A 15,360-nucleotide genomic window follows, 5' to 3' on the forward strand; every position below is an offset into this window, starting at 1 on the left:
GTCCGGCGCAGGGATGTGTTGGGCTGAGGGCCGGACAGGGCCGCCCCCGAACCCTGACACAGCGCGCCCGCCGAGCGCTGGGCGCTGCGCTCTACACTCTTATTAAAACTTACATCTACAGGTCACCCATGCCTGGTTTTAGTCCTCATGGAAGAATTCATTATAGTTTCAAAGGCGTTAATCCAGGTCACAGAGCGAACTTCCACCTCCGGCCTGGAGATGGTTCCCTCAGTCAAGCCGGAGCCCGTTGCCAGGAGCAAGGGGAAGCTGCCGGCGCTCCCGGACGCGCTCCTTTTCTTCTGGCCAAGGTCTTGCAGGACGCCTCACTACGTGGTGCCGCCACTCAGTGTCACCTCACTACGTGGACTTCAGATCTGCTTTGTGGCACTGGTTCTGTGTGTGCAAAGCTGTGTACACGAGTCTCTTCAATAATCTCTCGTCACTTGTGCCTTTCTCCTCAAGTTGTCTCAGCAGCAGAGGGCACAGCAGAGGAACCCCACAGGCTGCTGCTGCTCAGCAGGTGTGCATCGGCCCTGCTCAGACTGCAGAACAAGGGCAAAACGTAAAAGAAAAAGCCACAACCTACTCGTGTAAGCACGAAACGAGGAAATAATTACAAAAAAGATGATAAGGAAACATAATTTGTCACTCAGTAGTTGCAGCACTAATGCATAGTGACCCATGGTGCTACTTAGACCAAAGCCCAGGCGACACGGCCACGAACATATTCGGAGTGAATGCACTTGAGGGGTGAAGGCACTTGAGAAGCGAGCCCACGAGCTGAAACCCGGCTGCCCTGCCATCACCCGCGGGTCACCCACCACCCACCGGGGCCCGGCGTGGGGAGCCGGCCCTCCCTGGCGGAGGGAGCGCTCCGGGGCCGTGAGAATGGCGGGGCCGGGGCGGCGGCGGGCGGGCCCGTGGCAAGGGGGAGGAGGAGGAGGAGAAGGAGGAGGAAGAAGAGGCGGAAGCGGCGGCGGGCGATGGCCGGGGCGCTGCTGCGCGGGGTGCGGCGCTTCCCCTGGCTCTGCAACGTGCTGCTCTACGGGGGGCTGTTCGCGGCGGGGGACGCGGCGCAGCAGCTGCTGCGGGGCCAGCCGCCCGACTGGGCGCAGACGCGCCGCGTGGCGCTGGTGGCCCTGGCCTTCCACGGCAACTTCAGCTACGTGTGGCTGCGGGCTCTGGAGCGGGCGCTGCCCGGCCGCCGCCCGCCCGCCGTGCTGGGCAAGGTGCTCTGCGATCAGCTGCTGGGCGCGCCCGTCGCCGTCCTCGCCTTCTACACGGGTGAGTGCCGGGGGCTCCGCCGCAGAGCCCCGCGCATCCGCCGCCCCCGCCTCCACCGGCGGCGGCCCCGCGCCGCGCCCCGCGCCGGGCTCGGACAGCGCGCAGCGGCACCGGCATCCACCGCAAGGGGCCGGGGCGTGGGCACCCCCCGCCCGCCCGGCGCGGCTCCCGCACCCCAAAACGCCGCTGCCCGGGCGCTCGGGGCGGGGCCGCGGCCGGGGGGCTCTGCAGACCCCGGCAGGTGCCCCCGAGGATGCCGAACCGCCTGTGGCACTTCAGAGCTTTCCCGGAGCGGTGCTGGACCAAAGGAGGCCTGTCCTGAGCTCGGTTGGGCGCGTAGCTTTTAATTAGCAACAAAGAATGCATAGCACCTTACACGGATTGCAGCATCCATGTCTGTTTGAATTGTTGTGCTCATTCTCAGCATCAGCTGTCTCATTTTCCAAAACACAGCTGTAAATGTCAAGAAATGCCATCGTTCAGCCCACCAGCTTCTGCTGTGAGAGTCTTTAGAAATAAAGTGTGCTACTAATGGCTAATCTCAAAAGCTAACAAGTAACAAGATACTTTAAAGATACAAAATAGTGTCTATTTTGGAAATAAACATGAGGGAATAAGAAAATTAATAGGTAAGACTAATGTAATTAAATGCTATAATTTAATTTAATGTGTTAGCCACTAAGACAGGTCCTCTTTTTGTCTGGGGCTAGGAGATCTGCATTCTATCACTCCAACAGAGAAATTACTCAATTTGTGATTGAAGAGAAATGAAGCAAGAAAAGAAGTCAAATACCAGATACTTCCTCTCAAAATCTTAACTATGTCATAACTTAAGCTGGGAATTGCCCAAGGACCAGAAGGATCTGAAGGACCAGAAAAGGGAATGTAAATGTCCCTGAATTGGGTAGCAGTAAAATAATGTATCCATTGAGAGATACTGATAACCCCAAGGCATGGGAATTCCTAGAAAGATCCAAGAGTTGGACTAAGGAGCCTCTGCTTATGTGCTGAATGCTTTATTCTCTCTGTCATGGGTGCAACAGGTGCTGTTATCCTCTCTGTTCCACCACTGCACCACCGGTGTGTGGTATGGCAGAGAGGCAGATGCCACAACACCTGTACACCCAGTAAATCCCAGCTGATCTTGGGTGTCAATTCAATAGAGGAGGAGTTTTGATCTACCACTATTAGGTAGTCAGAATGGTATTTTGGTAACAATATCAGCCTTTTTTTTTTTTTTTCAAAGATATTATAATGTATTTTGAGAAGGGTCTGGGATGTCACTGGAAAATGTGAACATTTCATTTTTTGCATTTTTATTGATTCTTGTAAATATTTTACCACTAGGTATGAGCATCCTTCAGAGGAAAGAGGACATCTTTTCAGACTGTAAAAAGAAATTTTGGAATACATATAAGGTGAGGCAAGCAATTTGCTTATCTCACAGCTAAACAAAAACAACAAAAGTGTAAATATTCCTTTCTCCAACACTCTTTTTTAACTCTTTCTTTCTTTCACTCCATTATTTGATTATGTGTAGGAAGCTATAAGTCCCAGCAGTAACGGGAAGTAAAGGCAGTTTGGGTTAGGCAGTGATGCCAGATGGGTGACACTGTGCCATTTAAAAAATGAAATGTACAGTGTTTCTATACACAACACTTGACACAGCTCTGTTTGAATGCCAGCCTTACAATACAACATTGATTCAGGTTTTTTTTATCTTTTGTCTTAAGAGGTACACACACCAGTGTTTAGTTAGTGATACTACTAGCAACACATGTACACCTATTAAAATAATTCATTATAGAGAAACCTTCTTTGAGAATATTTTTAGCCTGTACTTTTCAGTGACAATCTTCTCACTTTCAGAAGCAAGTCCCCTTGTTTTAAGAAGGCTTTGCTGTAAACAGCTGGCTTTGATTTGCATTTCTGCATAGGCAAGACAAAATTATCCCTGCTACCTCAGAGCTGAGCAAGCTGAGAATGTTAAAGGTTTCTCAGATGCAAGAAGAATGATGACTGCATTAGCAGGGGAAAAAAAAGTAATAGAAGATGTGATTGCAATGTGAATTCCTCTTCATATTGTAGAACTATATAGGTAGGATGGAAAAGGATTATTTTTATTCCTATGGAAGATGATTCTAAAAGCAGTGCCCACTATAGCCTATCAAAACATAAGGTTTCTATCAGCCTTATGTTATATGAGTAAATTATCCATTGATTTTTCTAAATATGCCTTACTGTATGAGTAAGTAGAAGGAGCACTGCAAGTGTGAAATAAATAGTGTTCAGTGGTATTTTTCATTAATGGCTGAAACAAATGTTCACATGTTTAAACATTTGTTCACCCATCTGGTAAATGCATTTATTGTGTCTGGTGTCAGATATCTGTGAAGACTTAACTGTGCTTAGGGTTTTGTATTTAAAATGAGTTAAAATAATATGTAAAAATAATATATAAAATAATATGTTTGAAAAACTCAGAGCATAGCGGCTCATGAAGATGATTGGAAGTTTAATATGGCAACCTCTAGGTTAAGCAACTCCATTTGTAATTAAACAGCTTTTATTACTCAAATACATTTCAGTCATCACTGAATGTGGAAAAAATGAATCTTGGTGAGCATAAGAATAACAAATGATTCGTTTTCCTTTCAGACAGGACTGATGTACTGGCCTTTTGTGCAGGTGAGTTCTTAGGGTGACTCTGTGAGCCTTTCCCTGCCGTAGATCCCAGTCCTGTGCAGCCACACTGTGTCTGACTCCAGGAGGAGCAGTGCACTTGTTGGGTGGGTAACAGTGCCTGGAACACTAACTGAGCTCTCTCTCCTTCCCACACAGCTGTCAAACTTCATTTTGATCCCAGTTCACCTGAGAACAGCTTACACTGGGCTCTGTGGCTTTGTCTGGGCTTCCTTCATTTGCTTTTCCCAACAGAGTGGAGATGGCACAGCAAAGTCAGCCTTCATGTGGCTCCAAGGAGAGAAGGTCAATGCAGATGAAGAGCCATCAGACAAATAAGAACTTTAGTTCTGAACACATTCTAAATTGCTAAACTGGGTTTGTGAAAGTCAGTAAATCACACTGCAGCCTCACTGTTGTGTTTAAAATAAGCAGTTATCTCAACATTTGGTGGTTAGTATAAGCAGTGGAACAGTTTGTCTTTGCGCCTGTTTATTTTTCATAAAAGTGGCCAGTTGTATATTGACATTTAATTATTTTCATGCTGTCAGTCCATCTCATCTGGAAACAACTGACTTACAGGGCAATGTAAGCATTTGTACATCATGTCAGACTGCCTCACTGGGGAGAAATATTAACTGTAATTTAATTTTCAATCAACTTGTAATTGCTAGAAAAAGGAGAATAGAACATTAAATCATCAGTTGTCGCACTTGACAATTGTTATCAATGCAAGATCACTTTGCAGAACAAAATTTAATGGATTCCATATCTAAAAAGTGGCATTGAATTTGCTTCATTGAGAGGAAACAAAAGTGCTGTGTTTGTAAACCCCACATTTCTATGGGGCCAACTTGTTTTATTCTACATGAAAATTTATATAGGAAATTAATTATTTCATAGAATATACAAACCTGGACTGTATTTGTACATGTTTTATCTTAGCTGGGGGAATAAAGATTACTTTGGTCAGAACCCTTTGGGGTGGGTGCTGCCCATTGCCCCTTGGGGTCAGTCAAGCAGCTCCTGCACAGTGGAACCCCCCCGACCAGCACTGCAGGGAGCTTTGGTTCTGTGTGCAGCCACTGCTTCCTTTGCTCCTCAAGGGCCATGGGAGTCTTGACTCCTCTACTCTTTTCAGGTGTTTCATCATGCTGAAGATATAATCAAAATTTTGAAGGAAAAGAGCATGGGAAGGAAGGTGGCATGAATAGCAGAATCCAGCTATATATATCAATAACTCCTATTTTTTCCTCAAATGGCTTTTAAACATTCCTATTCATAGAAGACAGTGGGTAATTATACATAGGAGACTAGGAGAAGGTGAAAATTAATTTATGGATTTGCTTTGTCAGGTCTGGATACGGGTATTTTTAAAATGTGCATATATATCTCAAAAGAGGAACTGTGCAAATTTCTTTGATTGCAGTAAGTTGAAATCAGGCAAGTAAAGGAGCCCTTGCTATATTAGAATGAGATTTTATGCCTTGAAGTTACTAAATTGTAAGCTTGAAAGAGTATCTGATTTAATGGGTCTGATTCTAAAGAGAAGACTCATCCCTCTGTTACAACAATAATAAACCCCTCTGAGGAATGTCTGAATTCCTCAGCCTTGTCTAAATAGTGTACCAAAGCCTGCTTAGGCAATAAATATCCATTCTTTTGGCCAGCAACTGTACTGCTTGTATATTGCTAACAATTATTTGTCACTGTAGGAGCACAGTACAGGTTAGCTGAGAAAGAAAAAGGGATCATGCAAGCACTGCCCAAATCTATTTCAGGTAAAAACAACTTGTTTAGCAAAACCTAGTGGTAAGGAGTGATGCAAAGTGCCCACATGGCTTTGGCCAGAGGACTGCAGCAGTGGGAGGAGGGGAGAAGGCAGGGGGCTGCTTCCACAGCCTGTTCTGCTGGCAGGCAGGTGGAGCAGGTGCCTTCCCTCTCAGCGTGGACAAGTCACTGCAGTTCCATCTTCAGCTGTACAGGCAGATGTGGAAGAGCACACCTGCCTACAGCCTCAAGGTGGAATTAATTCTAATTGACTTTTGACACCTTTGGCATGGACATCTCCAGCTTGGCTAAGTGTTTTAACTCTGTATATTGAAATGTGCACTGAAGGGCCCATTTCTGTCCCTCTGTGACATGGAGGCTCAGGTGAGTGGCTGCTGTGTCAATAGCTTGTAGAAACTTATATTTGATGAGTTGAATTCCCCTGCTGGATGTTGCTGCATGAATCACAAAGTGTGAATTGAGCAGTCCTGATGCTGGACATCCCAGGAGGAGTAGAAATGCACAGAGGAACTAACTGAATTTTTTCTGTCTATTTAAAAAATGAGTGAACAGATGCTTCCGACAGCTATAGCTGTTCAACTGTTCTTGTGTGTATAAAGTCCTCAGGATAAAGAAGCAATTCCAGTAGTGTTTTTTTCTATTGATATTTTTGGAATCAAACTGGTATTCTAAAGTCTATTCTGTTTAGTAAGAGCTAAAAGTTTCAGGTAAGGTGTGCTACTTAAGTATTTAACTTTTTTTTACAGATGCTATTTATTTTTATTTCTGCTCATGCCTTAAGTGTTTAATGATTAATAGCATTCACTTGACGAAGGGAACTGGAAAATAATGTCATTACAAGGGGAGTGAAATGCTGTTGGTTTGCTGTAAGCAGTATGTGATATTTTGCTGTAACTCAGAGCAAAAAATCTTTCTTCATGGGTATGGTAGGTGAAACTGAATTTCCAGATGAATCAAGAATTTATAACTCATGATCTGTATAATGCTGATGCCTTTTTTCATCAGGACTAACTAATAAATGAAAGATCCATCTTTTAAATAGCTTAGAAGCTTATAGAAGCTGTGCTTTATTGCTCTTGCTTTTGTGCTACCAGATTTCTGCTTGGGAATTTGAGCTAAATCCTGTTTTGTCTTCAAGTTTCTCTGGCTGGGGAGTTCAGGATTTCTCTCCATCTTTTATTACTTGAAGTACAGTTCTTTCATGTAATGGAAGCCTGTGGCTCTTATGTTTCAGTAGACTTTAGATCCTGCATAATCCTTTCACTTTCTCCATTTCTCTTGTTAAGGCACTTGACAACTAAGTAACACAAATCCCTTTTCACATCAGAAAATTTGTGTTTTTTCCCTTTTAATTGTGAGCACTGATTGGTCTGACAAACATTTCAGACCCACAAAATGCAAAATAATGAAGCTGCATTGGGACAGTTTCTCAGTGTGCATAAATTAATGGACCTTCTAAAGATTTTATTCTTCTGACAGTTTATCTGAGGACTTAATCCCTATGTTGTTAGAGCCTTCATGATTCCTTGATACATTTTTGGATTACAAGATTAATTTCACAGGATAACAGAACGGTTGAGTTTGGAAAGGACATCTGTATGCCCATCCCAGGTAATCTAGTCCAACCCTATTTGGCACATATGTAAACTTTAGTTTGCTTCTTCTAACAACTCAGTAATTTTCTGGGGGAATAAAAAAAGAAATAAGAAAAAGATGGGTGAGATTTATCCTAATGTCTCTCTGCTACCCTTTCAAAAACAGTCATAAGGGCTTTATGACTATTTCCAGGAATTGCACTGATCTTACTGCCAGCTGAACATGCAGATTTCCACAACCAGCAGGATGAACAGAATTTTACATCACGTAGGTGCTCAGGAAGGAGCAACACACTGCCAGTAGCTATTAGGCCTGCAGTCAGGTGATATTTTTATGTCATGGATCCTCTCTAAGAGCAAATGGGATGAACAGATATTTATATCAGTTCCAGCTCCATGTTATTCTGGATGGCTGTGGAGATGTGGAGTCTGAATTTGATAAAATGAGAATTTCAAAATTTATTTTTCTACTGCAAATCTTTTATGTAAATGAACCTTCTGTGCTTACTAGTATGCTAGATACATCCTTCTTAGAAAATTCACCAGAAGGCCTCTATCTTTTCACACCAGAAGCACCCACCCAGTAACATAAATATAAAATAACCAGTTCCTGCTGCAGTGAAGGTGAAATTGCCTCTAGTCTGTTACCATATCTGATATATTGAGTTCTCTTTATAGAACAACCTTTGAAATCTATGCAGCTTCAGCCTTCCAATTCTCTGCTCTAAGTGCCAGCGCTTCCTGCTTGTGCTGCTGCCTCTACTGCTAGTGCCAATCCAGTGAGATGTGCAAGAATTACTTGAATTTTACTAAAATAATGAATTTCAAGCTGACTGAAATTGTCTATGTTTTTGCAAAGGCATAATAAACATTAAATGCTGTTCTTTGGCTCTGTCTATCTTTAACTCATATGTGTATAAAGAAAGCCAGGTCTTATGTAAAGTTCTTATTGGACCTTCATAGACCACATGCAGCAAAAAGCTCATTTGATGTCAGACCTTAACACACCAGCAGAATAAAAACTAAGGAGGGATTATTCACTCCCTTTAGAGTTTAGTTACATACATTAAGGCATCTGTCATTTCTGAATAAATTCAAGCAGAACTCCCATCTTCAATATCTTATGCTGAAGTCAGTGGACTCTTATTAAAAAGATGTACAATTTTGATATAAGCATTTCTTTAAATAATTAATATATTTGCAGAAGGAATGGAGGATTCAGGTAGGAAAAATATATAAACAACTTTTATAGAGAACAGAGGTTAGAAATGGGGTCCTTACTGAAGGACTTAACTCAGTCAAGTTTGTGTAGGATACTCTTGGAAGGAAATGGTTCAGATTTGAGGCTGAAGGGAGTAATATATTCCACAACTGGAAGAGAGACACCACCTGCATTCCCTGTTGTAACTTCTTGTCTATTTAGAATGAGGAGGAAGCTTTATGGTAAGAGTTCAAGTTGAAAAATTCTATTTCCTAGACTTCAAGGCCAACAGGGAGAAAAAGGATCACTCAGTCTGAATCCTTGGGTAATGCAAAGCAAAGAGTTCTTCCTGAATCAAACCAGTGATGTTGACTCCAATGCCAGCTTCTAGGAACTTATCCAAGCACTTCAAGTGACAGAGGGTTCTGTGTCTCAAAGAAATTATTTATGTGTTCCTATGAAATTTTATTATCTACCCACATCAATCTAGCCTTAACATTCTAATGAAATGTTACTCCCTTTCTAAGAAGACTTAACGACTAGGTACAGCAGGCAAAGCTTTATGTGTGCATGTAGTGGTAAGCAGTTTTTGTTTATTCCTTGGATAAACTGTAATAGCTTTATCTCTGTTATCCCTTTGCTATATCATTCTTGAAGCTCATTTGCAGACCCGTTTTTTGCTGTGCAACCTCTAATTTTAAATGTAGACAGTTATGCTGTATAAATCCCAGTGACTTTCATATATGCCTCAGATAATATTTTTCTATCTCTGCCTAATATTCCTGTTCTAAACCAGCCAAGGACTGCCTGTCCTCTCTTAATGTCCAAGTTGCACTAAGAACTCGCATGCACTTGCTAAGTTCACAATGTCTGAAGTTACTGTAGTCCATTTTAAACAAGAACAAAGAATGCAGATTACATGTCTGTATGCATATACTTACCAACATCATCCACCCTAATAAACACTGCCTTCCCTTTTCCTGCAGTTAACTTATTGTGGTAGTGCTTAAAAATTATACACCTTGTATCCAGATAGAAAAACAGTTTAGTGCAAGAATATGCAGAATGTATCATTCCCTGCTATGCAACACTAATAGCAATTACACCTTTTTGTGCTGACAGAAATCTTGGGCCTGGAAAAGTCTAATGAGGTGTGAAGGAGGGCCAGAAAAGACATTGTCAAGGACAGCTCTGCTGTAGCAGCAGGTATGTGAGAGAGCTTCAGGAACTGAAGAATGAGCGGGTTTGTTTCCTGTGTTCAGGGAAAACCAGTCGTGAAGTGGGGCTGTAAAAGAACAGGGGAAAAATGACAGCAGGTGAGTGTGCACACACTTGGGGGCTATGTAAGTGATGGAACAGGGACACCTATGCTAGTGCTCCCCTCTGGCAGAAAACCTTAAAAATGGGATACTGATAAGTCACCCTTCCCATTTTACACCCTCAAGACTAACAGAATCAGAGTGACCAGGAGGGAGCATGGGAATGTAGCCTGGTAGGTAGTTCAGTCACCAGAGATACCGGGACAATGGAACTGGCTGGGAATGAGAACAGTTCCCCATTTCTGCACTTTATCCAATTACAACAGAACCAAAATGCACAAGCACCCAGATGGCTGTGATAAATACAGGGTTTGGCCCATATGGACTCAAACCATGCACACAAAGTTCTGCACCACATGAGATCCTTTATCTGTGTCAGCTTCATACTGAATTGTGTGTCCTTTTACAGGGTGTGACTTGGTGGCAGAGTAATTTAAGTTACAACTCTTCCCTTGAATTAGTATGTTACTGTAGCTAACGTGCACTTAGTGTGTGCATACATAAGAACAAACTCTCATTATTCTTTCCTTGATTTGCCAGGATAGCAGCTTTCCTCTCATGTCTCAAATATGTGGGAAAGAAAATACAAAATTTGATGATTCCTTTTTCCACTTCTAGTTGTTTGTTTTTTTTTTTTCTGTTCTATGCTGGCCTGGAGAAATCTACCTCTGAGAGACTGGTGCCCTGTGGTATTCTTGTTTTGCCATTGCTTAAACCACCTTTACTTACCTACTAAGGGTGTTCAGCTGCTTCCATTTCATGCATCACATGCTTTTACATCCAAAATGTAACAAGACTGTTAACTGCAGCTGATTAGCCATGGCATGCCAATGACACTGAAGGATTTTGTATTAGTCCTACATCTAGTTCAGAATGGTCATTAGACAGTAATGAATTATTATGTGTTCATAACTACACCTGATACATCATGGCAATTACCCATACAGTGTTTTGCTTACCATTTTGGGGCAGAAATTGGCAAAAATCCAATGGAACACAGGTACAAATACAGAGAGAAATTCATTGTAAAGAAACCTTTTCAGAGGTCAGGACAGTGACTTTATAGCTTCCAGTTCCAGTGAGGGGAGTAGTGAAATGGCCCACAGAAGTGAACTTGCCTGTTAGGATGCAGGGGTAATGGAGCATAGACACTGCACAGTGACATGCATCAGCAAGACTCTTTGGGTGCCTCACAGCTTTCAGGCAGTTTTGAGTTCTCTCTGTAAGATACCAACTTGTATTGGTAAAATGGAAGCTTACAGAAAGTCATCTTTACATTTTGGACTATGTTAAATGGGAAAAGGCTCAGGCCCTGCAAGAGCTGTGCCTGGAGCTGTGTGCTGCTGTCTTTGTAAAATTTACACAGGATGTTTATTACTTCAAAATGCCCACATACATGCTGAAATATTACTTGTTGCCTGCTGTGTTTGCAAGTCTAAAATAGCCCAGACCAATTTATCTCAACATCTAAATTTACTGAACTCAAACATCTGTTTTTCCTTTGTAGCTATGGACACCCATCACTGATGCAAAAGCCACCTGCATAGTGACTCACCTGCACAGCAGTCAGTCCAGTCATACCACTGGACTTGGCTCCAAATGCCAAAAATAAGACTCTTACATAGGCAACTTCAATACCCATGGTATTAGTAATGTGTCTGACAAATGCTATAGCAGCAGCTTCTGTGAAATTTGTACCTTAAAAAGACAGTGAACGTAGAAAGAATTCACTAAGACAAAAGAAAAATGGGAAAGAAAAGAGTTTAGTGAAGTATGTTTCTGAAATCTCTTTTTGGTCAGAACTGCAGCTTTTGAAGTGCACAGATTGTTTCCATGCTTTCTACCAGATATTTATGCCCTGAATCTTTGCTGCTGTATCTCCCAAAATTTGTGCTATGTATTCTGACCTTCTATAAAAAAAAAATAGCTGAGATAAATCTAAATAAGTCATGTCTGCCATGGGACGTCTGTGATGTCTGACAGAGGCCAGAGAGCAAGACACAGGAGAGTGGATTTGCCAACTGTTCCTGCCCAGCTCTAGCTCCTGGTGGCAGGATTTAGTGAGAAATGGGAACTGAAGCCACCAGGGAAAATTACTGTAAGAGCAAAGTGCAACTCTGTTTCTCTACTAGGCATTATGTTATGAGCAGTGACAAGAGATCCAAATTTTTGTATTTTCTGCATTAACAGTGCTTTCAGCAGAAGAAAACCAGCCTTCATGAGTAAAGAAATGCATTTATAATTTATATTGCTAGGTCCACTGAAAGACATCATCAGTAGGAGAGAAATTTAATTCCATTGACAAATACAGCAGCAGCAATGCTCCAGAGTCACACTAACAAAAATGCTGATATTACATTAGCAAATAATTCATACATACTTGGGCCCTACTCTTGCAAAAACCTTTGTGCCAATGACCTCAGAGGGGTGGCTTCCACAAAATTGTTCTTATGTGTAGCACTCTGTAGAAATGGATCCTTACCAGATTTTGGGACTTTTCAAAATGGGCAGATGAAAACTTCCTAATTACAATAAATCACCTTTTATATTCTTTGCTTTATGTAAGCAAATTCTTTGCACACGAGGTTCTGGCTAGTGGGTGTTTTTCAGCCATACTAACAAAAGCAGAGCTTTAAATATTCAACTATTTCTAGGATAACTCCCCCATCTCCTAAACAATGCAGTTGGGTTGTAATTACCTAGAAAACTTGAAAGGATGGTTTGAAATTAAATAGTCCTCAGATTCACTAAAAATTTGCCCTTCTCCCCACTCAGCCTGTTTCCCTTAGTCCCACTCTCATCCAGATCCCAGATGGACTCTTATTCCTCCCACACTCGTGTTCCTCACTTCTACTAGTGAGTCAGTCCAGCCCACCCCAGCAGGCAGCTGCACTGTCACCCAAAATCAGCTGTGCAGAGCCCTGCCACCAGCTTTTCTGCTTGACTCACAGCTCTGTTTGGGCTCTGTCTCTAAAGGCCAAAAGCAGCGAGGATGAGGCACTGCACAGCCAACAAGAGCTGTTCCAGCACGTCTGGTGCTCAATTCACGGCATGTCTCTGGGGAGCACAGCTGACAGAGAAATCAGAGTGCCCTGAAGATGTCCTAAAACTGTCTAGCTCGTCTTGTTGGCTAATTCCAATTCTCAGGAAGACAAGTAGAGAAATTTTCTGTTACAATTTTAAAAGCAATGTAGAGGTTTTCTCGTCTCTGACATGCGATACACTCCTCAAACAAAATTGTTCACACAATAGAATCAGTGTGTGCGAGTCCAATTATTAAGTGTACCACTGAATACAGAGGTGGTTTTTTTGAAGTGTCAATGATTAAGGACAAGACTTTGCAGACAAAAATAGGTGACAAACAGTGAGCTTTCCCAGTATTCACTCAGAGTACCCCATTATTCTTTATAAGTGAGGCAAAAAGTGTTAAACCCCTGGTGTGCTGTGGGGCACTGGACAGCCTGCCTAACTCCTACTTCACTGTCTTTATGTCAGAAGTTATACCACTCACAGTAAAGTGCAATGTGATCTCACTAGGAAAGGTAGGCTCAGACTGTAAAATGCTGTTCAGGGATTTAATCCATACAACCTTCCCTACAAAAAAAAAGAAAAAAACTTAGTAATAACAGTAATAATCACTGCACTTGTGCTTCCTGCAAAGTAATTTCCTTTATTCCCAGCAGGCTGCATAAGCAGCAAAGCTGTATGCTGATGAAAAATGAGCGACACAAAATTGCATCACTTGTTTGAGTGCTGTTCTCTGGCTTCAGGCAACGTGTTGCTGGAATAAGTGTCATTCCAGTCAGTGCAAGATTTTTAGGAAAGCCAAAGGCTGCATGCACGGGAGCCTGAGATGAGCCAAACTGCAAAAGCCACGAGTGGCTGTAGATGTTACCATTATTCGCCAGCTGCTCAGGTCAGAAATGTGCTCAGCGCTGCACCGGCCACAAGATGGACAATTCCACCGTGCCCTGGCAGAGAGCGGATTTGCGAACTCCCGCCGGCTCCAGCGGTTTGGCCGCGCAGGGTGGGCTCGGCAGCGCTGGGCAGGGCAGGGCAGAGCAGGGATGGGCTGGGCAGGGATGGGATGAGCAGGGCAGGGCAGGGATGGGCTGGGCAGGGATGGGATGAGCAGGGCAGGGCTGGGCAGGGCTGGGCAGGGCTGGGCAGGGATGGGATGAGCAGGGCAGGGCTGGGCAGGGCTGGGCAGGGATGGGATGAGCAGGGCAGGGCTGGGCAGAGCCAGGGCAGCGAGCCGCGGGCGCGGAGCTCCGGGCAGCCCCCGGGGCGGGCAGTGCCCACCCGAGCGGAGGCAGGGCCGGGCGGGCGGGGCGTGTGTGCAGCATGTGCGAGGTGCGACACCGCTTTGTGCGGCGGCTCCCCCGCCCCAGCCCCGCACTGAGCATGTGCCGGAGCCCCTGCCCGCCCCCCGCCCGCGGGCCCCGCCGCGCACCGAGCGCCGAGCCCCGCGCAGCGCCCGCGCCGCTGCTCGGGCTGAGCCCCGGCCATGGAGCTCCGCCGCTCCATCTCGGCCAGCGCCGAGGCCGAGAGACCCATGCGGCGCTACGGGGCAGTGGAGGAGACGGAGTGGAAGGCGGAGGCGCTGGGCAGAAGTGAGTGGGGCCGCGGGTGCGGGTCCGGCCGGCCGGGGAGCCGCGGCTGCGGCCGGGCCGGGCGGTCCCGGGTCCTTTTTTGGCAGGGTGAGGCCGGCTGGGGCTGCTCGGGAGGAAGGCTTGTGTGACCGCTTTGCCCTCTGAGCCGGTGCTTGGCCAGGGGGCCGTGCCGGGGGCGCGCAGCTCGCCCGTGCCGGGCACAGGCAGCCGAGCGGGGCTCGATGGGCGCTCCGGGCTCGATGGGCGCTCCGGGCGCTCCGGGCTCGCCGGGCGCTCCGGGCTCGATGGGCGCTCCGGGCGCTCCGGCCTCTCCGGGCTCTCCGGGCTCTCCGGGCTCTCCGGGCTCTCCGGGCGCTCCGGGCTCGCCGGGCGCTCCGGGCTCGATGGGCACTCCGGGCGCTCCGGGCGCTCCGGGCACTCCGGGCGCTCCGGGCTCTCCGGGCGCTCCGGGCGCTCCGGGCTCGATGGGCGCTCCGGGCGCTCCGGGCTCTCCGGGCTCTCCGGGCTCTCCGGGCTCTCCGGGCTCTCCGGGCTCGCCGGGCGCTCCGGGCTCTCCGGGCTCGCCGGGCGCTCCGGGCTCGATGGGCGCTCCGGGCGCTCCGGGCTCTCCGGGCTCGATGGGCGCTCCGGGCTCGATGGGCTCTCCGGGCTCTCTGGGCTCTCCGGGCTCTCCGGGCTCTCCGGGCGCTCCGGGCTCTCCGGGCTCTCCGGGCTCTCCGGGCGCTCCGGGCTCGCCGGGCGCTCCGGGCTCTCCGGGCGCTCCGGGCTCTCTGGGCTCTCCGGGCTCTCCGGGCTCTCCGGGCGCTCCGGGCTCTCCGGGCTCTCCGGGCTCTCCGGGCGCTCCGGCGCTCCTGCCGCTCCCTGCGGCACGGGCG

General features: G+C 46.1%; 1 protein-coding gene across 4 annotated transcripts in view; it reads left to right on the forward strand.

Annotated features, from left to right (window-relative positions):
* The first annotated feature begins 960 nt into the window (after positions 1-960).
* Positions 961-15,360, forward strand: part of BMERB1 (bMERB domain containing 1) — a 59,131-nt gene continuing 44,731 nt past the window's right edge. The window contains exons 1-4 of one of the 4 annotated variants that reach the window (XM_021539829.2): positions 961-1,284; positions 2,632-2,702; positions 3,943-3,972; positions 4,126-8,233. In XM_021539829.2, the coding sequence (XP_021395504.1) occupies positions 984-1,284; positions 2,632-2,702; positions 3,943-3,972; positions 4,126-4,305 (582 nt within the window). In that variant the 5' untranslated portion in view covers positions 961-983 and the 3' untranslated portion in view covers positions 4,306-8,233. Of the gene's footprint in view, positions 1,285-2,631; positions 2,703-3,942; positions 3,973-4,125; positions 8,234-13,698; positions 13,789-14,305; positions 14,486-15,360 lie in introns of those variants that run through there. The other 3 variants (XM_077786850.1, XM_031506088.2, XM_021539828.2) reach the window with 3 other exon arrangements.

Source organism: Lonchura striata, chromosome 16, assembly GCF_046129695.1.
Source record: "Lonchura striata isolate bLonStr1 chromosome 16, bLonStr1.mat, whole genome shotgun sequence".
In the NCBI taxonomy this organism is placed as follows: Eukaryota; Metazoa; Chordata; class Aves; order Passeriformes; family Estrildidae; genus Lonchura; species Lonchura striata.